The sequence below is a fragment of the Lepisosteus oculatus genome, chromosome 4 (genome assembly GCF_040954835.1).
Source record: "Lepisosteus oculatus isolate fLepOcu1 chromosome 4, fLepOcu1.hap2, whole genome shotgun sequence".
NCBI lineage: Eukaryota > Metazoa > Chordata > Actinopteri > Semionotiformes > Lepisosteidae > Lepisosteus > Lepisosteus oculatus.
The window spans coordinates 66,514,019-66,537,167 of record NC_090699.1 but is presented as its reverse complement, the minus strand read 5'-3'; the positions used below and the strand labels follow the sequence as shown (position 1 = coordinate 66,537,167).

The 23,149-nt window shown below is 56.0% G+C and overlaps 3 protein-coding genes and 1 long non-coding RNA gene across 7 annotated transcripts; 2 read left to right on the top strand and 2 right to left on the bottom strand.

The window, feature by feature from the left end:
* The first annotated feature begins 940 nt into the window (after window positions 1-940).
* On the top strand, window positions 941-5,541 carry hmces (5-hydroxymethylcytosine binding, ES cell specific). 4 transcript variants are annotated; one of them, XM_015348120.2, is made up of 7 exons: window positions 941-1,046; window positions 1,499-1,755; window positions 1,842-1,985; window positions 3,935-4,153; window positions 4,456-4,604; window positions 4,861-5,053; window positions 5,222-5,541. In XM_015348120.2, exons 2-7 carry the CDS (start codon window positions 1,567-1,569, stop codon window positions 5,429-5,431), a joined length of 1,104 nt encoding a protein of 367 aa, XP_015203606.2. In that variant the 5' UTR covers window positions 941-1,046; window positions 1,499-1,566; the 3' UTR covers window positions 5,432-5,541. The 4 variants fall into 4 exon arrangements, with proteins under 4 accessions (XP_015203606.2, XP_015203604.2, XP_015203605.2 ...); XM_015348118.2 differs by having other exon boundaries at window positions 942-1,046; window positions 4,453-4,604; XM_015348119.2 differs by lacking the exon at window positions 941-1,046 and adding an exon at window positions 1,053-1,168 and having other exon boundaries at window positions 4,453-4,604.
* Window positions 5,542-5,754: 213 nt separating this feature from the next.
* On the top strand, window positions 5,755-10,953 carry LOC107077449 (uncharacterized). Its single transcript, XR_001478467.2, has 3 exons — window positions 5,755-5,834; window positions 6,047-6,197; window positions 9,880-10,953. It is a non-coding gene; the product is annotated as an uncharacterized lncRNA (long non-coding RNA).
* On the bottom strand, window positions 6,349-7,778 carry h1-10 (H1.10 linker histone). Its single transcript, XM_006631189.3, has one exon. It carries the CDS (start codon window positions 7,660-7,662, stop codon window positions 7,027-7,029), a length of 636 nt encoding a protein of 211 aa, XP_006631252.1. The 5' UTR covers window positions 7,663-7,778; the 3' UTR covers window positions 6,349-7,026.
* rab7a (RAB7a, member RAS oncogene family) lies at window positions 10,789-21,412 on the bottom strand. Its single transcript, XM_006631068.3, has 6 exons — window positions 21,099-21,412; window positions 13,794-13,856; window positions 13,351-13,477; window positions 12,978-13,196; window positions 12,382-12,510; window positions 10,789-12,268 (listed from the first exon to the last, which is right to left on the bottom strand). The coding sequence occupies exons 2-6, from the start codon at window positions 13,844-13,846 to the stop codon at window positions 12,173-12,175; spliced, it is 624 nt and encodes a 207-aa protein (XP_006631131.1). The 5' UTR covers window positions 13,847-13,856; window positions 21,099-21,412; the 3' UTR covers window positions 10,789-12,172.
* Between the last annotated feature and the right edge of the window lie 1,737 nt (window positions 21,413-23,149).

Here is a 23,149-nt window from a genome sequence, read left to right as displayed (position 1 = left end):
CACCAGTGTCTGTTTCTCTTCTTCCCAGCGGCTGCTGGGTTTTGCTTCTGTCCTGGTCTCCCCCTCCTTGTTCCTTCTCTCTCTCTCCACGGGGGATCACTATCCGCCTTTCCCCCCCACCCGCACACGTCGGTAACGGGAAGGGTGATGGTCTTGGGAATATTAAGTTCCCAGCTCTCCGGGATGAAGCCCAGAATCCTTCTGCTCCACGGGACACTGTCCATCACTCCGTACAATCCCAGCTATGGCACAGATGTTTATCCAGGTGCCAGATGGTGCCAGGCCACTGCAGGGCACACACACACACTGGTGCACACGGAGGAGTGATTAAAAGCCACTAGCTAACCTGAACACCCTGACTGTGGGACGAACCCCACACAAACGGGGGGAGACTGTCAGTTTTTCAGTGCCAAAGGCTTTCATCCAGCAGAAATCCACCTTCCACAACCTGCTGGAGCAGCTTGTTCCAGACTCCCACACCCCTTGGTGTAAAGAAGGGCCTCCTGTTCCCAGTTTTAAATGTATTTCACTCTAGTTTCCACTTGTGTCCCCTGGCTCATGTCTCACTTTATTCTGAAGAGGCCCCTTCGGGTGACACTGAATAAATACACCAGTCTCCCCTGGCCCAGTCTAGAGGTCCAGTCCCTGCAGCTGCTCAGAGCAGGACTGTCCTCTGGGCCCCAGAGTGGATCTGGCTGCTCTTCTCCATTCCAGAGCAGCAACATCTTTTCTAGACTGGGGGGGGACCAGGATTGCAGACAATATTCTAAACAGTGCTTTATAAAATGCACACTTTTATAACCCAGCATTTTGTTTAATTTAATTTATCCCAGCACGTTTTCCAGGGAACAGTTTCATGCTCTGTACCGACAGTCTCTTGTTTACACACGGTGCGCGCTCCCGGTGACGCTACAGGATTCGGGGCCGTGTCGCGCTGTCACTTAGCCCCTCCCCCTCCCCGTCGTCACGTGACGGAGTGCGGCTGCTGGGTAAACACTGACGTCACTGCGTCTAGGCGGCGGGTCTGTCGGTTCCCGGTAGTGGCGGTGAGTTTGAGGAAAATCCCTGTTTCCCTGTTAGCAAGTGAGGCGAAACTCTCCCGTGCAGCGCCTTTTCCAGAACATGCAGTCGCTGAATCAGACTGGGGGACGGAAAAGCGTTTTAGCAGGTTAATAAGCACCAAGGAGGAGCTGCTCTGCGTCCGGAGGCGAGCGCGCTTTTGTAATATATTCAGTCAGAACACGGGCGTTGCAGAATTATGTGGCATTTGGGGTTTAAGATGTAGAGCTTGCGGTTTTAGACTCATTCACTAGCCCTCACATTATTTGGGTGGGTAGTTGCGTCAGCATGCGTAGGCTGGAAAAGAACAAATAAAGGTTTATTCCCTGCTGGAAATGCACACCCGAATAAGGCTCCACGGCCGAAACGCTGTGATTCTTTTACTCTCCTTTCAGGAGGAATAAACTCACTTGTTGCTCCACCTTGTTTGTGTCCCGAGGTGCGAACGGTCATTGCGGTGGTGTCTGAAGTCCAGTGCTGTGCTCTCGCCCGGGGGTACCAGTCCAGATGTGTGGCCGGACAGCGTGCACCCTGGCTCCCCAGGAGCTGAGCCGGGCCGCCTGCTACCGGGACAGAGCGGGGCGGCGCCGCAGGCCGGAGTGGCGCGCAGGAGACCCGGATCAGTACCGGCCGTCTTACAACAAGAGTCCCCAGTCCCTCAGCCCCGTGCTGTTGTCCCGCAGGCATCTCGACAAAGTAAGGCTAGATCCGTGTCTGCGGTGTGGGCTTTGTGCCTGCGGTCCCCCCGCGGTCACTCTGTCTGTCCTCCCCCTCCTCCCCAGGACGCCCCGGTAGACGAGTGTGTGGTAGCGGCGATGCGTTGGGGGCTGGTACCGGCCTGGTTCCAGGAGAGTGACCCGCAGAAGATGCAGTACAGCACCAGCAACTGCCGCAGCGAGAGTTTGCTGCAGAAGAAGTCCTACAAGGTGCTGCTCTGCTCTCGCGTCTGAAACTCAGGCATTTTCTGTACTGCTCCTCTGTGCCCTCAGGCCTGCAGGGGGTCACTGTGTCCTCAGGCCTGCAGCAGCTCCACTGTGTCCTCAGTCCTGCAGCAGCTCCACTGTGCCCTCAGTCCTGCAGAGGGTCACTGTGCCCTCAGTCCTGCAGAGGGTCACTGTGCCCTCAGTCCTGCAGAGGGTCACTGTGCCCTCAGTCCTGCAGAGGGTCACTGTGCCCTCAGGCCTGCAGGAGCTCCTCTGTGTCCTCAGGCCTGCAGGGGGTCACTGTGCCCTCGGTCCTGCAGAGGGTCACTGTGTCCTCAGGCCTGCAGGAGCTCCTCTGTGTCCTCAGGCCTGCAGGGGGTCACTGTGCCCTCGGTCCTGCAGGGGGTCACTGTGCCCTCGGTCCTGCAGAGGGTCACTGTGTCCTCAGGCCTGCAGGAGCTCCTCTGTGCCCTCGGTCCTGCAGGGGGTCACTGTGCCCTCGGTCCTGCAGGGGGTCACTGTGCCCTCGGTCCTGCAGGGGGTCACTGTGCCCTCGGTCCTGCAGGGGGTCACTGTGCCCTCAGGCCTGCAGGGGGTCACTGTGCCCTCGGTCCTGCAGAGGGTCATTGTGCCCTCAGTCCTGCAGGAGCTCCTCTGTGTCCTCAGGCCTGCAGAGGGTCACTGTGTCCTCAGTCCTGCAGCAGCTCCACTGTGTCCTCAGTCCTGCAGAGGGTCACTGTGTCCTCAGTCCTGCAGGAGCTCCTCTGTGCCCTCAGGCCTGCAGCAGCTCCACTGTGTCCTCAGTCCTGCAGAGGGTCACTGTGTCCTCAGTCCTGCAGCAGCTCCACTGTGTCCTCAGGCCTGCAGCAGCTCCACTGTGTCCTCAGGCCTGCAGAGGGTCACTGTGTCCTCAGTCCTGCAGCAGCTCCACTGTGTCCTCAGGCCTGCAGAGGGTCACTGTGTCCTCAGGCCTGCAGGGGGTCACTGTGCCCTCAGTCCTGCAGCAGCTCCACTGTGTCCTCAGGCCTGCAGGGGGTCACTGTGCCCTCAGGCCTGCAGCAGCTCCACTGTGTCCTCAGGCCTGCAGCAGCTCCACTGTGTCCTCAGGCCTGCAGGGGGTCACTGTGCCCTCAGGCCTGCAGCAGCTCCACTGTGCCCTCGGTCCTGCAGAGGGTCACTGTGCCCTCAGGCCTGCAGCAGCTCCTCTGTGCCCTCAGGCCTGCAGGGGGTCACTGTGCCCTCAGGCCTGCAGGGGGTCACTGTGCCCTCAGTCCTGCAGGGGGTCACTGTGCCCTCAGGCCTGCAGCAGCTCCACTGTGCCCTCAGGCCTGCAGCAGCTCCACTGTGCCCTCAGGCCTGCAGCAGCTCCACTGTGCCCTCAGTCCTGCAGAGGGTCACTGTGCCCTCAGGCCTGCAGCAGCTCCACTGTGCCCTCAGTCCTGCAGGAGCTCCTCTGTGCCCTCAGGCCTGCAGGAGCTCCACTGTGCCCTCAGGCCTGCAGCAGCTCCACTGTGCCCTCAGGCCTGCAGCAGCTCCACTGTGCCCTCAGGCCTGCAGGAGCTCCTCTGTGCCCTCAGGCCTGCAGGAGCTCCTCTGTGCCCTCAGGCCTGCAGCAGCTCCACTGTGTCCTCAGGCCTGCAGCAGCTCCACTGTGCCCTCAGGCCTGCAGAGGGTCACTGTGTCCTCGGTCCTGCAGCAGCTCCACTGTGCCCTCAGGCCTGCAGAGGGTCACTGTGCCCTCAGGCCTGCAGCAGCTCCACTGTGCCCTCAGTCCTGCAGAGGGTCACTGTGCCCTCAGGCCTGCAGAGGGTCACTGTGCCCTCAGGCCTGCAGAGGGTCACTGTGCTTTCAGGCCTGCAGAGGGTCACTGTGTCCTCAGTCCTGCAGGAGCTCCACTGTGTCCTCAGTCCTGCCAGTCACATGGGTTTCCTGTCTCTGTCTCTCCGAGGCAGGAGCCGCTGCTGAAGGGGCAGCGCTGTGTGGTCCTGGCTGATGGCTTCTACGAGTGGCAGCGACAGAAGAGGGAGAAGCAGCCCTTCTTCATCTACTTCCCGCAGAGCAGGACGCCGGGGCCCGCAGGAGCACCAGACACCCCAATCGCGGTGTCCCTTGACCCCGAAACCCACACCGTGGGGCCCAATAGCTTTGACACACAGGACAACCAGACCATGGTGAGCTGTATAGGCTTCTTCCTGCCCAGTGTTCATGTACTGGAGTGTCCAGTCAGTGTGTCTGTATTAACCCCTCTCTCTCAGTGCAGTGTTAATGTACTGGAGTGTCCAGTCAGTGTGTCTGTATTAACCCCTCTCTCTCTCAGTGCAGTGTTCATGTACTGGAGTGTCCAGTCAGTGTGTCTGTATTAACCCCTCTCTCTCTCAGTGCAGTGTTAATGTGATGGAGTGTCCAGTCAGTGTGTCTTATTACGTACCTCAGCCTCTCAGTGTGTTGTGAATCTCTCCCTTACTTGCAGGAGCAAGAGGGCTGTGAGTGGACAGGCTGGCGCCTGCTGACGTTGGCGGGGCTGTTCGACTGCTGGTCGCCCCCTGGTGGCGGTACGTCTCTCTACACCTACACAATCATCACAGTGGAGGCGTCCCAGAACCTGCAGAGCATCCATGACCGGTGGGTCCCTGGGCTCTTGCTGTACCTTAGAGACTGTACACGCTCGGCGTACGTGTAGCAGCGTGCGTGTCCAGGCATGTTGCTGCTTCTGATCTCTCCCACAGTCCGAGTGGGGCTTGAGTTCCTGTCCTGGGATTTCTGTGATGTGTGTGGCTTTGCTGTACCTCAGTCTGCGTTTGCCACAGTGATCCACAGGGGTCCCTGTAGAGCAGCAGCCGAGAGGCACTGTGTTACCGTGGGCTTTCTGCTCCCTCAGGATGCCGGCCGTGCTGGACGGAGAGGAGGAAGTGAGGCGCTGGCTGGATTTTGGGGAGATCCGTTCCCTGGAGGCGCTCTCGCTGCTGCGCCCCAACAACACTCTGACCTTTCACCCTGTGTCCACGCTTGTCAACAATTCACGGAACAACTCCCCAGAGTGTGTACAGCCTGTGGAGGTGGGGGTCAAGAAGGTAGGACACACACACACCCACACACACACACACTGGACACTTTAAGCTCCGGACAGACAGTGGACACCTATACTGGACACTGTGAGCTCCGGACACTCTGTGCTCGGACAGTGGACACGCACGCAGGTCCCGGTGCTCCCACCCACTCCGTCTGTCCCGGTTCCCCAGGCGCCGCCGCCCTCCGCCAGCAGCAAGGCGATGATGACTTGGCTCCAGAGCGCCTCCCCTCAGAAGAGGAAGGAGCAGGGCCCCCTGGCCGAGCGGGAGAAGCCCGGGGAGCGTGGCGGGGGCACCGGGGCGGCCAGTGCCAGCGGCAGGGGAACCCTGCAGAACTGGCTGATCAGAACCGAGCCCAGCAAAAAAGCCCGAACCGGCTGAGAGAGGGGAGCAGGCTCTGCTCTGGTCCCTGTGTTCTCAGGTGGACGTGTTTCCGGTGTTCTGTACTGTTCTCTGGAGTTTCCTCAATAAACAGACTGGTTTTCCCTCTGTGTGCAGTGTGTTGGAGCCCCTGCTGGGGGTTTGTCCTTGTTCCCTCATGGGCCCTTAAGGGCAAGGTGTGTGAGGTCAGAGAGCGGGTGGGTGTGTGTGTGAGGTCAGAGAGCAGGGGTGGGTGTGGGTGTGTGTGTGAGGTCAGAGAGTGGGGGTAGGTGTGGGTGTGTGAGGTCAGCACACTGGGCTCTGTTGTGCACTGGTCCAGTCCAGTGTGCTGCTGTCTCTCTGGAGTCCTAAACCCCACAAGCAGCCCCCCTCCCGAGCCTTGGCAGGCCTACTGTCTGGACAGGTAAGTGAGGAATTAAGGTCACCCTGTCCTGCTGCAGGAAATGCACAAATAGCTAATGCCACACCTGCACTGAGACACGGGTCTGATCCTCTGCCGAATAGAAAAAGGGCGCTTTCAAATGTGCTACTGTTGACACTTGATTTAAATCAGATGCCTCTCTGATTGGCTGTCACTGAAGCAATAGTGGCTCCCTATTGGCTTTTCACTGACAGAGCAGGAACTTCAAGAGCCAATGGGAAGAGAGCATCATCATCCTGTCAGTCCAGCGTCGCCCCAGCAACAGGCCCCGCCCAGGCGTGACGTGCAGCAGCCGAGTCTGCGCCCCGACAGCCTGCTGCCCTCCAGGAGCATGTTTACACTGCAGTAAGCTTCCTTAATGTAAAAGCGGTGCCCACGTAAAACAGTTCATATATTTGCATGCAAGGCACACGCTCGCCGTTGTTGTGCTCTTCGGGACCCGCCCTCAATCTCCTCTTCAGCCACCCCGCCCCAGCAGACACGCAGGACACTCACAAGCGTTTAAACATTGTTTATTAAGCAGCTGTCATCCGAGAAAGTGACAAGTTACTCAAAACTGCTCAAAGCAAAAAGGTCTAACCAAGCGGCTTACATGATGCAGACCTTAAGCATTTTTTTTTTGCGTTTACCCCTTCAACTCCGTTCCCCCTCCCCGAGCTGCCGCCCACCCTAAAGCCCGCCTGCGGGTTCTGCTCAAACGCCTACAGGCGCCGCTTTCGAGCCGCAGCCGGACTACATGTCCCAGGGTGCACAGGGGCCGAGCACGGCGGAAGCTCGGCGGTTGCCAGGCTACGGGCGAATCAGTGCGAGCAGCCCACCCCTGTCCAGCCGTGCGGCCCCCACGCACGACCGCGGGACCACCGAGTCCAGGTCCGTACCGCCTGCGCCGCCACCCTCCTCCGCCCTCGCCCCGGTACAGAAATACGTCATCCTCGGCACCGGGCCCCCACCCACGGCAATTAGAAACAAACCCAAGTACAAACGTTAAAAAACACGCAGATTAACCATCTTTTAAAAAAAATATATATAAACGAAACAAAAAAAAACGGAAACGAACGCATTATATGCAACAACAGGGGTTGGGGAGACAGCGCTAGGCGCCGTGCAACAACACTGTTCTCTTACAAAAATAGAAGCATCTCCGATCCGCCGGCACGGTTCGGCCCGGCCCGGCTCAGGCGCGCTTGGCTTTCGGCACCTTGGGCACGCCGGGCTTGCTGGCCTTCTTGGGCTTCTTCACCGGCTTGGCCGTCTTCTTGGCTGGCTTGGCCGTCTTCTTGGCCGCGCCGGGCGCCTTGGGCTGCTGCTGCGGCGGCTTCTTCTTGGGGCTGGGCTTGGCCTTCGCCTTCTTCTCCGGGGGCTTCTTCGCCTTCTTGGCGGCCGCGGCGGGGCTCTTGGCGGCCCCGGCGCCCCTCCTGTCCGCCGGCTTGTCGAGCTTCTTCTTGTTGAGCTTGAAGGAGCCGTTGGCGCCGGTGCCCTTGACGCGGATGAGCGAGTCGTTCTGCACCAGCGCCTTGATGGAGTAGCGCAGGTAGGTGCGGCCGTTCTGCTGGTCGAACCAGCTCACCTTCTTGGCCTCGTTGTAGATCTTGGCCAGCGAGGAGCCGCTGCGCTCGCCCAGCTTGCGGATGGTCTCCACCACCAGCTGGCTGTACTTGCCCGGCTGGTTCTTCTTCTTGCCGGACCGCTTCTTGGCCGGGCTGCCCGCCGGCTTGGCTCTCTTGCTGGCGGCCGTGGGCTTCTTCTCGGGCGCGGCGGGGGCCTCCTCGGGCACGGAGACGGGCGCCGTTTCCTGGACCTCTGCGGCCATGGCTGTGATCGTGGGAATGTGAGTGGGAGTGGGCGTGTGTGTCCGGGTGCAGGTGAGCTGCGAGACGCGGAGCTGGAGCTCGAGCCTGTGTCTGAGTCTCTCGCGCTGCGGCGGTCGCGCGCTTTATAGGCGAGGCGCGGACCTCGTTGAGAACAACAACAGCAGCCTGTGCGGCGCGTGCAAAGTTGTGCTTTCTGCAGCTGCTTTCGTGGGGCTTTTCTCGCGCGCCCCAGGGGCGCGGGCAGGTTTCGGGGCGTCGGCGCGAGCCCCAGGCGCCGCCCTGCCGAGCGGGGTGCGGGCCCGCGCGCTGCGCCCCGGATTCCGGGTGGAAAGCGCGGAAGTGGAGAGCGCACCCCGAGCTCGCTGCGATGCACAGGATAGGGGCACCCTCTTCCCGGAGCCCTGGCGGGGACGACGGGCGCTCTCCTGGGGAGCCCCCGTCACGCCCCGGCTGCGGAGAGGGGGTTCCTTGTGACTGCAGCGCAAGGGGTCCGGTAGCTCCGGCGGATTTTTAAATATCCCGAGTTTAATTTGTTGTAACTAACACAGCGGGCGCCCCCCCGCGGCCGCTTTCGGCATGTTTCTGCCGGGTGGAATGAAGAGCTCCGTCAGCTCCCGGTGCGACACCAGAAGCGGCCAACTGGCAGCGAGTAAGACAGCCGTTCAGCCGCTGACACGAGTGTGTCCACTGGGATGTTTCGCGGTAATGCTACATCGTGAAACACTGCAGTATTGAATCCCACGGACTTTGCACGTTTACTGCACTCGTGAATGCGTGTACAGATCCGGATCCAGATTCGTGAACAGGCTACACATTAGACCGCGTCTGGGCTGAATTGTCGCGCTTTTCAGTCCTGTCGCTGCCTTGTACACAGGTCGCCCATAGCGCACTGGCTGAAGCTGAAGCGCTGTGAGAAGATAGATCCTACAGGCACTATATATATAAAGTAGTTCCATATGAAAATATGAATATGAAAAAATAATTTAAAGCTTATGAACCTAGTGAAAACGATATTTTCCATCACCTCCGGCCACGCCTTCTGTTATTGTATGGCTTCGTCTGTCTCGCTACAGCAGGTTCCACAGTCGTATAATAAATAAATCAGATCGCGCTCGGACCTGGATCCTCCCCTCCTTGATACGGTCCGTTGCTAAGCTGTTCTCATTGGCAGTGGAACATCACGGCCGCCGGACCCGAGAGTGATCGTTTACAGTATATGTAAATATTTCAGGTGGGTAGCTGCGTCAGCATGCGTAGGCTGCAAAGGAACAAGTAATAGGTTTATTCCATGCTGAAAAAAAAGAAGAAAGAGAACACAACGTTTCGGCCGTGGAGCCTTCTTCAGGTGTCACACCTGAAGAAGGCTCCACGGCCGAAACGTTATGTTCTCTTTCTTCTTTTTTTCAGCATGGAATAAACCTATTACTTGTTCCTATGTAAATATTTTATGATATGTCCTTGTTGTAAATGTCTGTAATATGTCTGTAGATTGTATTTTACTTTTAGTTTTTGTTTTGTTTCATGTTAATTTTATTATTTTTATTTGCTTTGGCAACACTGATTGTAACCATCGGTCATGCTAATAAAGCACCTTGAATTGAATTGAATTGAATTGAATTGATCATGTTCCGGTCGGGGCCGGGAGAGGGCGCTGGCGCTCCATTTGTGCTCCGAACAGGACAATCCTATGTTGAACGGGTCGGTTCCGCTGGCTGATGCTGGTGCCGGTATTTCAGAGCGGCGGATCAGTTCTCCTTCCGTGATCAACTGCTCTACTGTACTGGGACTGTAGCCAATATTGTAACGGGACTGTTCTACTGTACTGGGACTTTAGCTCCTATTGCAACAGGACTGGTCTACTGTACTGGGACTGTAGCTCCTATTGTAACAGGAGTGTCCTACTGTACTGGGACTGTAGCTCCTATTGTAACAGAACTGTCCTACTGTACTGGGACAGTCCCACTGCTTGCTACTGTAATTGTACATGTACTGTACTATGGCTTCCTATGCCATGACTATTCAATCCTCCTACTCAAAAAAGATTTTGATGGGAGGCTGTTAATGAAAAGGCTCAACTGTGGAATGAAATCTTTTTCTGCTTTTGAAACATTAGGCTGGTGTGGACCGTGGGTGGTCTGTGTGGGAGGTGTGGATGAATACCAACCTCAGACTGTCCTGCATGCTTCTTCCCTGCCTGTTCTTTGTGACTCTTTCAGAAGAAAGGACACAGCAAATGGCCCAGCCTGCAGCAGCAGCCCTCAGTTGGCCTGACGTGCTCTAGGCTCCCAGACAGGACTGGGTCTGTTTGTACAGGAATTCTGGGAGAAGAGGTAGGGCACAGGGGTTCTCCCAGCCCCTCTTTCAAGAAAGACCTTCTCCACCCTGCAAACAGAACAGCAATCGAGACACAAGCTGCTCGCTGCGATAACGAGTGCTTGAAACACCACTAGAACACCAGGTATTTCGCATAAGGACTGGCACTAGGGCCCCTCAAGACTCACTTTGTGCGACTCCAGTTTGCATCTACTGATTTAAAAAAAATGCACGTAGGGGATAATACATTTTCCCTCTGAAGTCATGGCAGCTCCCCCCTGTGGGAGCTCTGTGTCACCGCAGCAAGCATCTATCAGTCCACAGCTGTGCACATTACAGGTCTGTTTTTCCACTGCAGCCACAAAATAGACATCGAAATCTACAAGGTCACAGGAGAATGGGCACTGACTGGAGGAGTGGGGTGTCTCACTGACAGACTGGGGGCTCAGTGGGCGCAGACTGGAGGAGTGGGGTGTCTCACTGAACGACTGTGGACGCTGAGTGGAAGAGTGGGGTGTCTCACTGAATGACTGTGGATGCTGACTGGAGGAGTGGGGTGTCTCACTGGCCAGGGGTGTTCCTCGGGCTGTAGCACTCTGAACTGAAAAAGGTCAGCTCAAGTTCATCCAAACTCGGGACCTCTTGGCCAGCTGTGTAGTACTACATGGGAATCCCAGCAACCTCTGTGCTATAGCAGCTCAACCCCACAGTGCCTTTAGCAGCTGAGCCACATGAAAGCACGTGTCTGGTCTCTTTCAAACTTCACTCTGCCTCAATCCATCCTCCACTGCAGCAAGAGCACACAAGGGCACTTGTATTCAAGAACTTTTATTATTCTGAAACCCAAATACTTATTTTTAAACATCATTGGCTGCTGTGCATGTATTATGTCATTAATAATACCATGATGAACTCTTACAAGAAGTTTTTTTTTGTATTTTCCTTTTTTTGCCGTGTTTGAATGACTCTTTTTGTTTCCCCATGTAATGCAATTATTTTCTAAAGATAATAATACATGAACAGAGTGTAAAAGGTATTATCCGATCAGTTAAAAATAATATCAAGCATTTAACAAAACCTTCGCCAACCTGAGCAACCTGCAGAGAGAGAGGAAGAAAAAGGAGACGGACAGAAAGACTTCGGCCTTCACCAGTAGACGACAACAGGACAGAGCGAGAAGAGTCACAGCCAGGCTGTGCAGTGAGAAGAGAGCAGTGTTAATATTAGCAATAGGAAAACTAACTGTTTCTCTAAGTTCTATATTTCTAATCTGGTCTTGTTTTTCAGCACTTTTTGTATATCAAAGTTTCCTAATGAGACGAAGTGGCTGGAGCCTCATGTTCTACTTGTAAGTGGGGGGTGGTGGAGTGGGAGTGGGGTTCTTGTCAAACAGGTGCCGAAGGGACACAGAGGGCAGGTCGGAGAGGACGAGGAGGAGGAGGAGGAGGGGGGGGCACAGGAGAGGCCCGTGATCCTGCGGGCAGGGAGACCTGCACTGGGGTTAAACCAGAGAGGAAAATCTGTTTCTGCCACCAGGAGACTCCCGTGAAGACCCCTCGAACAGTTCAGTCTGGAGCACACGAGGGAACAAGCGTTCTGAGGACTGGAACAAGTCACTGTGCTAAAAGGGACAGGGACCCAGCCGACCCCCTGGGCAGGTCGGGGCGTCTTCAGGGGAACCCCAGCCCCCAGAGCAGCAGTGCCCCCACACTCCTTTCACCAGATCCAAATCTCACTTCGTATGACTCCCACCGTGTCTTCTGCAGCAGGCCTGGCCAGGTCGCAGAGGAGGGGCAGGAGCTTGGAATTCACCCCCTGTCCAGCCCAGCACCCGTGTGCCCGGGCGGCAGGAGCCAGCGAGAGGAGCAACTCTCCCACACAAGGGCACCGCAGCAGGGGCGAGTGGGGCGCGCCTGCAGGGCTGTGGGAGAGGGGGCTCTGCTGTTCTGCTTTTGTTGGAGAAGAAGGGGGGTGAGTCTGCATGGTTGTGTGTGTGTGTGGTGTGTGTGTGTGTGTGTGTGTGTGTGACAGCACAGTGTGGGGACCAGGTTTGCGCTACTTTAACATTAACAGCAGGTGACAGGATCAGAGCTGCAGGCCAGGCCAGCGGGGGAGAAGGGGGGCAGAACTGAAGGCCGGGAAGGGCGGAGGGATGGAGGGCGCAGTCAGGGCAAGCCTCTCGAACCCCTGCTCTCCTCAGCAGCTGCAGGTCTCGGCGGACGGCCGCGCCCGCTCGTTCTTGTCCAGTTTGATCGGCTCCGGGAACTCGTTGTACAGCTCCACCTCCGTCTCCTGAGAGGAGGGGGGAGACAGGAAGAGCGATCGTTAGCGGGAGCCGGGAGGGCAAAGGCCGGGCAGGGAAAGCGGGCCCTCCGCAGTACCGAGGCCGCCAGCAGGGGGCTCACCTGCTTCAGGGCGTTGCGGGCGATGGTCTGGAAGGCCTGCTCCACGTTGATGGCCTCTTTGGCACTGGTCTCGAAGTACGGGATGTTGTTCTTGCTCTGGCACCAGGCCTGAGCGCGCTTGGTGGTGACCTGGGAGGCAGAGAGGGATCAGCGCGGGGCAGAGGGGGGGACAGCAAGGCGGCAGAGACAGGGAACACATGAGAGCGAGCCCCTCCCTCGCCAGCCCCCCACAGAGACACCCCCACCTGGTCTTTACCATCGCTGCGCTGAGAAGACCCAGCCGGACCGGACTCGCAGGAGTGACCCTGAGAGCGCCCAGAACCCGAGCCAGACTGGACTCGCAGGAGTGACCCTGCGCGCGCCAGCCCCCCCACAGAGACACCCCCACCTGCTCTTTACCATCACCACGCCGAGAGGACCGGTCCGGACCGGATCCAGACCGGAGTGGCAGGAATGACCTGCCAAAACACCCAGAGCCCAAGCCCGGGCCCACCAGCACAGTCACACACAGCTCGGACTCGGACTCGCAGCCACGGTAACCCATCGCAGGGCAGCTCCCACGGCCCAGAGCCCACACGCGGCAGCTCTGCGCTCACCTGGCGGTTCTCCAGGTCGATCTTGTTGCCCAGGACGACGAAGGGGAAGTTCTCGGGGTCGCGGGGGCTCGCCTGGATCAGGAACTCGTCCCGCCAGCTGTCCAGCGTCTTGAAGGTGTTGGGGGCCGTGACGTCGAACACCAGCACGCAGCAGTCCGCGCCCCGGTAGAACGCCACGCCCAGCGACTGGAAGCGCTCCTGGCCCGCCGTGTCCCAGATCTGAGGGATCGAGAGAAAAAGAAGAAAAGAAGGAGGAGAGAGTCGGGAGTAATCAGAAGAGAGAAAGAGAGAGGGAGGGTGACAGAAAAAGAGGATGAAAGAAAGAGAGAGGGAGAGAGAGGAAAGGAGCGAGGTCCAGACAGACAGAGGGTACCTGCATTGTGACCAGCCTGTCGTCCACCATCACCTCTTTCGTCAGGAAGTCGGCTCCTATTGTGGCCTTGTACTGGTTACTGAACTTCTTGTTGACGTACTGGTTCATCAGGGAGGTCTTCCCCACCCTGGGAGGAGGCACAGAGACTGAGCTTACTGTCACGGGATTGAGATCGGGGCAACAATCGGCCCTCCTCCCAGCCGGTCAGTGCGAGCCGGCGCCTCCGAACAGGCTGGACAGACGGAAGCAAGAGGACGCAGGCGGAGACGGGTTCGAGCCAGAGAGGACTGGGAAGGTGAAAGGCTGCAGGCAGCGGCAGAGAGTGAAGATGTGGAGCGAGACAGGGAAGGGGCTCTTCCAAACCGGGTCGAGGGGGGGTGAAGGGAGACCAGCGACCCGGCAGGCAGGAGAGATGGGGGGGCGGCGCTCGGACACTCACTCACCCGGAGTCTCCCAGGATGATGACCTTCAGCAGCACCTTCTTCCTGGACGTCATTCTGTCGGAGCTGCAAGAAAGAGGGAAAAATCCCAGATTACCAGCAGAAAAGAGCTGGAAATCTGAGCTTCACAGGACACAGGGGGCGGACTGGTCCTGGGTGGGTCTCCATGGAGCTCTGCGGGTTTTAGGCACTGGCAGTTAAGGGGCTTGACAGAGAACAGATTATTGCACAACACCAAGCAAGAAACAGAGGAGACCCAAACATTGCATTGCCTAAGAGCATCTGGACTTGCACCTTACATACAGAAGATGCAGACGACCGATACCTACAGTTGGGCCTGGGGGAGATGCCTGAAGACAGCAGGAGCTCACACGCTGCAGGCAGTCAGAGCTGAACCAGGACGAGATACCCAACACGCTGGCAGAATTAAAACAAGAAATTTCTCTTGGAATAATTAATAAAATTAGATTGTGTCACTAATTAAAACCGTTCCCTGCACAAGTCAGCAATCTCGCTTCACTGGGGTGGTTGTGGGCTCCTGTGACCAGAGTGCAGTGTTTACAATCAGGTGAGCACCCTGACGAGCTGCACAGACGAGCCGGGTTCGAGCCAGAGACAGGAGTCACAGCGCAGCTGCGCAGATGAGCGGGGTTCGAGTCAGAGTGACTTTCCTGTCTGTGTGCAGAGACTCATCATGGACACATTCCCCTCCTGTCCAATTCCCAACTACACTGGGCACCCGGAGAAACGACAGCACTGCTCTGGAAAGAGCCCACAGAACAGCAGCCAGACCGTTCCAGCTCACACGGCTGAAAGGCTGACCGAACCGCTTCACACTTGAGGAGAGAAGGCTGGGACCCCACTAGTCAATTACTAAAAACTTTCAAAGGCACAGACAAAATCAACCCATCTAAAAGGCCCCTGCCTTCAAAATCAGCAATGAAACATGAATTTTAGACCAAGGGGCTTGGGGCATTACTCAAGTTTGGAAGAGCCCCTTCCCTGTCTCGCTCCACAAGGGAGTATGAAATGGCTGCCCAGCCATGCTGTTGAAACCGATAGCCTGTCTTCTCTCAAGACACAGCTGGATGAGCTCCTGGGATCAATGAGCTACTGGCTGGACAGCCGAACATCCCTTCTGCCTGGCACATCCACAATGCTGCCAAAACATGTGACCAACCAGAAACAATCACTTGTGTACTACTACAGCCTAGAAAAACAAAACTTAAAGCAACAAGAGTGAAAGAGTTAAATTCACATTATTTTAACAGAGGAAAATATCAATAAAACAAAACAGAGTTATGTGTACAGACATGCAAACTAGACGAGCCAGCAGTAAGATGCAGGTGCCACACAGAAAAACCCACCCCTGTGGTCTCCCTCTCCTCTGGCACAACTGAGCAGTGCAGACCAAGGTAGCTACAGCGCTCACTGTGGACCGGACCGTCAGTTCTGCCAAACCGACTCAGATTCAGAGCTTTTTCTGGCAGTCTGGCAGGTGTGGAAATTCTGGGATGTGAACAGCTGTTTTTAGGAAGAATGTTTCTCTTATTGTGGTGCATTGTACAGCACAGTAAAAGGTACAATTATGTTTCTGTGTCCGAGAACATTGCCATGGGAGCACAAGTATCCTCTCTGGTCAGCCAGGTCTGCCTGTGTCCAGTTTCCCTGGCCAGGCTGTGGTCACTGAGGCTATCCTATCTGAAGAGCCAGGCCTGCCTGTGTCAGCCCATCTGCATGGCCTGGCTGTGGTGACCATCGGGAGGACAGTACAGGATCACAGTGGCTGTCTGCAAACGATATATTTTATCTAAACTGTTGTTTCATTTACATATAGTCTTAATTTTGTCGATGAAAATGATGAAAATGCCTGTCGTCTATTATCTGATCATGTATGAAAAGCAGCTCCACAGAGACAGACAGCATGGCAAAAGCCAGTGTCCTAAAGAACAAGTGATTTTGATTGCAACCTTGAGGAATCTACAGTCCATGCATTTGGAATTTTTCTAGTGACCGAGCTGCATTTTTTAAATATTTGTTTTAATAAGCCATGGCTGACATGAAGAGGATATTTGAAATAAGTGAAATAACACACTGCACACGTGAGGAACAGTTGTATCCATCAGAGATCAAAACACAGCTCCTGCCCACACCTCCACAGAGAAACACAGCTCCTGCCTTCATTCCCCCCCCGAGAAACACTGCTCCTGGCTTCTGTCCCTTCACACAGACTAGACTGCCAGCAGGTGGTGGTGACCTCTGACCTGTGACACAGCCATCCTTGATGGCTGGAGAGACAGTCAGCTCGTTTCCCTGGAGCTCTGCCGGACTGCCCCAGCGCCGGGGAGACAGAATGAGAGACAGGAAGGACCCCCTGGTCCAGGGAGCAGCTCCAGTGTTCGTGGGGTGAGGACACTGCCTCCCGGCCCAGGACAGCAGGAGTGTGGGGCTGTACAGCGCCGCTCACACGCCCGTCATGTGGTGCATCAGCTGCTGAGGCACGAGGGAGGGAGGCCGAGACACACACACACACTGCCAGACACACATACTGATGCAACCATGATCACCTACTCCGTGACATTTTTCAAATATCACCAAAACCTGTAGCAATTTAATATAGTCTAAAGGATTTAAAAAATTGCTTCAACTTTTAATTTAGATCATGAACAAACAGGGTCAAACATCAACAATGCCCTGGGGCAGACACTGCCCCAGAGAGGCCTTCTGTGTAGAGCCCCAGTGTCAATCAACAACCCCCCAGGAAGGGGTGGGGCTGACCGGGACCACGCCCACTCCAGCTCTGATTGGCCAGAGGCTGTGGCCTGTGCACTACATCTGAATAGCCAGACCAGGAAGCGTTGTGTCAGTATCCTGAGGCTCTCTGGGAACAGCTTGTGCCCTGTTACACAATCTGGAGAGAAACAACAACTCCAGTCTTTCCCAACTGCTCGTGCCTGCGCTGCTCCGCTGGAACACGGCGACCCCGTCCACTGGGCATGTCAGCTGCCATGAAGCGCCGACTCCAGCAGGGAGCTGGATTTTATAAACAACTCTAACCCGTGACAAACTACAATCACGCCTCAGGGCACTGCACCATGAAAGGCAGAGATTGATAAACAGTCAACTGGATAGCTCCCTGAACTCGATACCTGCATTCCACAACACACAAGTTTCAATGTCCTTTTCCCCCTCTCAATAAAACTGGGACCCTTTCGTGTGCTGTCTGGAGCTCTGTGAAACCAGGGGTTTACGCTGGAGTCACTTTGTTATCCAGATATAATAATAATAATAATTGCTTACACTTATATAGCGCTTTTTCTGGACACTCCACTCAAAGCGCTTTACAGGTAATGGGGACTCCCCTCCACCACCACCAATGTGCAGCCCCACCTGGATGATGCGACGGCAGCCATAGTGCGCCAGAACGCTCCCCACACATCAGCTATCAGTGTTGAGGCGAGCAGAGTGATGAAGCCAATTCATAGATGGGGATTATTAGGAGGCCATGATTGGTAAGGGCCAATGGGGATTTAGCCAGGACGCCGGGGTTACACCCCTACTCTTTTCGAGAAACACCCTGGGATTTTTAATGACCACAGAGAGTCAGGACCTTGGTTTTACGTCTCATCCGAAGGACGGTGCCTGTTTACAGTACAGTGTCCCCATCACTACACTGGGGCATTAGGACCCACATGGACCACAGGGTGAGCACCCTGACCCTGTCAGATCAGTGCAGGCAGGAGCCAGAGTGGAGGAAAACTCCCGTCACGTTCCAGAGAGACCCTGGGAGCTCCTGCCTCCCTCGACAAACAGCACGCTGCCGTCTACAAACGCCCTCCGACGGAGAGGGGGGCTGAGCAGCTCCGGGCTGGAGGAACAACCTGGGAGCCGAACAATCGCACCCCCATAGCCGGAGAGCATCCTGCTCCTCTGAGCCCAAGGAAGGACAGGAGAGACGCGCAGCCTCTTCTCCCTCGCCTGACCGGGGTCACCACCGACCCCTCGACCACACACCTCCCACAGAACGAGGCGTCTGTGTCCCACCTACATACCCAGACAGAGATGACAGCAACACAGGCACCTAGCAGGTCTTGGCACCAGGGGCCAGTGTGTCCAAGACGCAGCTGGAGGACCGAGCCCAGGGCAACAACCCTGTTTACTCTACCGCCCGCGCCCTTGAGAAATCCAGCCCTCCGTCACGGTCGGGGAGGCAGCAACAGCAACAAAGCAGCTTCAACAACACAGCTAGGACAAACACTGCTGCATACAGCCCCCAGCGCTGCCCAGCCCCAGTCCCTCCAGACTCGACCACACTGGAGCACAACAGTGCTGCCCGTTCCGCTACAGACTGCAGGCTCCTGCAGCAGGATAAGAGGCAGCTGAGGGCCTGTCCTTCACAGACCTGTGTGGCCCACCGAGCCGGAGCCCACAGCATCCCCTGCTGTACAGGCCAGGCTGCCTCTCCCAGGTGGGACAACTCGGCCATCACAAGTTCACCTGCCTGTGAACGAAGCCGGGCCGGCGCACCCCCCCCCCCAGCCACCAGAGAGGGCAGCACTGCGCAGCACGGCCGGCCTGCGATCTGCTCTCGCACTCGGAGGCAGTGAAAAAAAAGAGACACTCGGAAAGGTTACATCAGCAGCCTTCCTTTGGAAAGCCAGGCGTACAGGCTAAAAACAAGCATTTTGAGCTCAGCTGCCATGTTATTCTCTGCCAAACGAGTTCCACAGCAGGATTACAGGCCAGGCTGAATAGGAAATGGGCTTCACCGCCATGTCCAGCCCCTCAAGCTGCCCCACTGACAACAATGACAGCGCAGAGAGGTTCCGCTACAGGGTAACACTCAACTGTAAAAACAAGGAATTCCTACTGTCTGGACTTCAGTAAACAACCCTAGTTCTCTTGAATTCTGGGTAACCAGTTAGAAAAACAAACACCAAACCAACGTGTCAGTTTACCAACACGCTGCGCTGGTAGACTCAGTCAAAACTGGGCTGCAGCACTCCGCGTTTATCTTGTTTGTCTAAGTTTGTTTGTGTGCTGGAAGCATGTCTCTGTAATTCACAGTTCTGTATCCATAATAAAATTCATGCAACATCTCACAGTTCCAAAAAAAAACATCCCAACCACGTCTGTAGAGCACTGCAAGTGTTCTCATGTGAATCAGAGAGCACTTCACACAGAACTCAAACGCTCTCTCTGTTCCAGGCTCTGGTGCCAGAACAGTCTGGGCGCGTGATGGGTGTCTAGGGTGGCCCAACCGAAAACAGGTACCATACTTCTGGTGCCTCTGCAAGGAGACCTGGGTGTAACTGCAGGGTCTCATCAGAACTCTGCGCCCTGCAGATTGTGAACTCCATCACTGGCAGCCCCTGGATCTGACGAGGCTGCACTTGAACCCCCCCACACAGATCCTGCCCACTGAGCGTGGAAAGATGCTTGAGCCTAGCTTGCGTCACGAGTGACACAGGTGTTTAGAAACACTGCGGAGCTCTTCTGCTGCAGACGAGTGTCTGTCTGTGTTGCATCAGGCCCTCCAGAGCCACCGCCCGGCCGGAGGTTGGTCAGATCTGTGCTGGTGACACGACGGAACCTCCCTTCACTGGCATGAATCTGCTGGGAGGTTATTACAGAGTTATTACAACTTAGTTATCAAAAAGTCCAAGAAAACCTGCTGGACTGAGGTGTCAGGATCAATCCAGTTCAGGGTTGAGCTGGCCAGTGTCCGCTGAGTGGCCTGAGACACGAGTGACCAGGGCTGAACTGACCACAGTGTCCAGAGAGCCACCTGAGACATGAGTGACCAGGGCTGATCTGGCCATAGTGTCCGCTGAGTGGCCTGACACCTGGGCTGAGCTGACCACAGTGTCTGGACAGCATCTTGAGAACAGGGCTGACCAGTGTCCAGAGAACATCCCGACCCACACAGTGCTGGACAAGACTCTCCGGTCGTTTCCTCTGGGCAGTGTTGCTGCTGTTCCCCTGGGTCAGGTGGTCCGCAGCCCCTGCACTCTTAGTTTGGTCTGGAGGTGCAGCCTCGAAGCCCAGCCACCACGCTCACACATCCCGTTCGCCCGAAGTGCTGGAGGACCCGAGGTAACCCCTTGTTCATACCCGGGGATCACCCGAGGCCAAGCCCATACAGGGGTGTCAAGACCACCATCAACCCGCGGACCACTGAGCAGACAGCCTGCTGCTCACAGCCACGACAGGCATCAGGACCAGCAGCTTCCAGCCTGTGCTTTCAGACTGAAGGATTTTTTTACCTGAACTAGTACTAAACAAACCTTTGCAGACTGTGAGTACAAGCACACACCCAGACTCTGGCAGATCGCAGTGAGCTCAGGGCCCCACACACTGCAGGAAAGACGGAACAGAGCCGCCCCTGAGCTCATCCGACAGAAGAAGAAAAAGTGTTTTTTTTTAAAGGAAGACGATTTAATATTGATGTGAGATACGGGATGGAGTGGACTGATCACAGCACAGACGTGTTCCGATTTCTCTCTCCAGTGTCTCCCAGCATCGGGACTGATTTCCTCAATCTGGCGTTTCCATATTTAATCTGCAACCCATGACACTAAGAAAAGTCGGATCACATGGTCTGAGAGTTTTTTTTTTTGCCAAGGAGAATCTGCTTCCTTCGCTGGCGAGAGATCACCGCCGACAGCTGAGGCCTCTTTCCAGTCGCTGCGTCTTGCTCCGACATCCGAGCGCGTCCAGATGTCACAGCAGCTGCCCGGCCGGCAGCGCCGGTCCGGTAACAGGTTCAGAACCGGACTCCTGCCCCTAACCGGAAAGCACAATGTCGCCTCTTGCCACCCGGACCAGCTCGGCGGGGTCTCGACCGATTCAACCTCTCTGATGTCACGGTCGACGGTCACAACACCCCCAGTCCGACATAAACGCAGGGGTGACAAACTCCTACTGCCACGAATAACAGAATAACGGACACAGACTGGAAACGACGCCCGACAGGCCATTGTTTTCCAGGAATTTTCCGCGGACAAGGGGCTCCTCCGTGTCCTACGGGCCCGGTTCCATCCCCGGTCTGCATTTGACCGGCCCCCGCACCCGTCCGCCACCGGCTGCCCGGCCCTGTGGCACACAGCCACGGCCAGTCCAAGGTCCGCACCGGCGGGAGGTAAGGGTGCAGGCCGGCCCGGCCGCCTCCGAGCCCCGGCCTCTCCCCAGCTCCGAGCCCCGGCGCAACAGGGCCTCCTCCGGCGAGGCTCGCCTCCCTGCCTGCGCTCCCCCCACCCGCCGCTGGCAGACAGCGGCTCCCCGCGCAAGCTTGCGGGACAAACTCACCCGGATCCCCAGAGGCGCTGGTCGAGGTCGTGTTAATGAGATAGAAACCCACAGCCTCTTCTCCGCGGTCTCAGCTCGACACTGGGGCAACAGTCCGCACAATCCCCGTCACTCCTCCTCCGAGGCACCTCTCTCGGCTCTCGGCGTGATTCCGCCGCGAGTACAGAAGCTGCGCTTTCCTTGGTGATTTTTGCAGCCTTATTTGTTTAGTTTTTTTTCCTGTCTTCTCCGACCCCTTGTGCACGACCTATGTCTCTTTCTCTGTCTCTCCGCGCTCCCTCACTTCCTCCAAAACAACCCCTTGTGTCAGCGGGCCGCTGACGTCATCCCGCACGCCCGACGGGGCCCCGCCCCTGGTCCCCGCCCACGGCTCTGCATCTGCCGTCCCGTTGGCTAAAGCTCGTAACCACGCCCGTACGTGCCGGGCCGTAAACCCCGCCTGTCCCGCCCCGCTCATGAATTATTAATCAACAGCGTGACCTGCGGCTTCACATCTGCAGACACGCAGCCATTGTTTAGCGGAGCCTCTGCTGTCATCTTAGCAGGTGCAACCCAGTGCGCCGACTGCACGGTCACAACATCACAGCGCCTCTCTAGAAAACGTCAGAAGTCCTTGACTTCTTAAACGGCAGGAGCTCAGGGATGAAGAGAATGTGAGATTAGGAAAGCAGGAAGGGCAGTAGGAATTTCAGACAGCTAAGGAATCAAAGCGATATAAATATTAACCATAATTATAAACTGCAGTTTCCTCTATATGGCCTTTCTTGCCTTTCAAATTTATATCTGATTTATTAACAATATATCAATGAAACAATAAGAGACTTGAAGCTGTGTCAGCATGCGTAGGCTGCAGAGAAACAGGTGAAGGTTTATTCCCTGCTGGAAGGAAACATCCTCATGCCTCCTGCCTGATGAAGGCTCCTTAGCCAGACTCCATGACTGTTGTCCTGCAACACAGAGGGAGAGGGCAGGTGGGGTTCCTGTACTGCGACACAGGGGGAGAGGGCAGGTGGGGTTCCTGTACTGTGACACAGGGAGAGGGCAGGTGGGGTTCCTGTACTGTGACACAGGGAGAGGGCAGGTGGGGTTCCTGTACTGCGACACATTTGTACTGATTACAACACTCAGTAAGTAATTGGGTAAGTAAACTCATTTTCTACAGAATGCTTACTGAATATCTGTCAGAATAACCTTCAGAGTTTAGAACTACATCTTTGGTTTGCATTGAGCTCTTATTTCCTGAGATTCACCCCCTGATTCTGGCCTCTTCTCCCAGACAGATCCCTGGACCAGTCTCCTAGGACATGCTTAAGTTCTTTTGTTGCCACGGTAACCCTCCTCATGATGCTCATTATGGACAGGAATGATTGTAGCCAAGCCTAAGGAACCTCGTGAACTTTATTCAGCTCTGTGAGCATTAATTATTGGCATGTTGCTAGAGTATGATACACTAGTAAGGCCTGATTTACAATATTGTCTGCAATCCTGTCACCACATTCTAGAAAAGATGTTGCTGGCCTGGAATGGAGAAGAACAGCCAGATCCACTCTGGGGCCCAGAGGACAGTCCTGCTCTGAGCAGCTGCAGGGACTGGACCTCTAGTCTGGGCCGGGGGACTGTGAGGAGACCAGATACCTGTCTTCACAATCCTCCGAGACACTGACAGAGTCACGCCAGCGCGCTTCTCCAGAGCGAACCGAGGGACACAGACCCGAGGACACATCTGTTTGGGAAAAACTAAGGTTGCTGCTGGAAGAGGTGTTAGTGGGGCCAGCAGGGGGCGCTCACCCTGCAGTCCCTGTGGGTCCTAATGCCCCAGTATAGTGATGGGGACACTATACTGTAAACAGGCGCCGTCCTTCGGATGAGACGTAAAACCGAGGTCCTGACTCTCTGTGGTCATTAAAAATCCCAGGGCTCTTCTCGAAAAGAGTAGGGGTGTAACCCCGGTGTCCTGGCCAAATTTCCAATTGGCCCTTACTAATCATGGCCTCCTAATAATCCCCCTCTATGAATTGGCTACATTACTCTGCTCTCCTCCCCACTGATAG

Bases quoted from the DNA above. Each gene is read 5' to 3' on its own strand.
- hmces (XM_015348118.2), top strand. From the start codon at position 1,567: ATGTGTGGCCGGACAGCGTGCACCCTGGCTCCCCAGGAGCTGAGCCGG. The intron at 1,986-3,934 runs GTGCTGCTCTGC...TCTCCGAGGCAG, and splicing joins TGCAGAAGAAGTCCTACAAG to GAGCCGCTGCTGAAGGGGCA. The intron at 5,054-5,221 runs GTAGGACACACA...CCGGTTCCCCAG, and splicing joins TGGAGGTGGGGGTCAAGAAG to GCGCCGCCGCCCTCCGCCAG.
- h1-10 (XM_006631189.3), bottom strand. From the start codon at position 7,662: ATGGCCGCAGAGGTCCAGGAAACGGCGCCCGTCTCCGTGCCCGAGGAG.
- rab7a (XM_006631068.3), bottom strand. From the start codon at position 13,846: ATGACGTCCAGGAAGAAGGTGCTGCTGAAGGTCATCATCCTGGGAGAC. The intron at 13,478-13,793 runs GTGAGTGAGTGT...GCCTCCTCCCAG, and splicing joins ATCATCCTGGGAGACTCCGG to GGTGGGGAAGACCTCCCTGA. The intron at 12,511-12,977 runs GTGAGCGCAGAG...TCTGCCTCCCAG, and splicing joins TCGACCTGGAGAACCGCCAG to GTCACCACCAAGCGCGCTCA.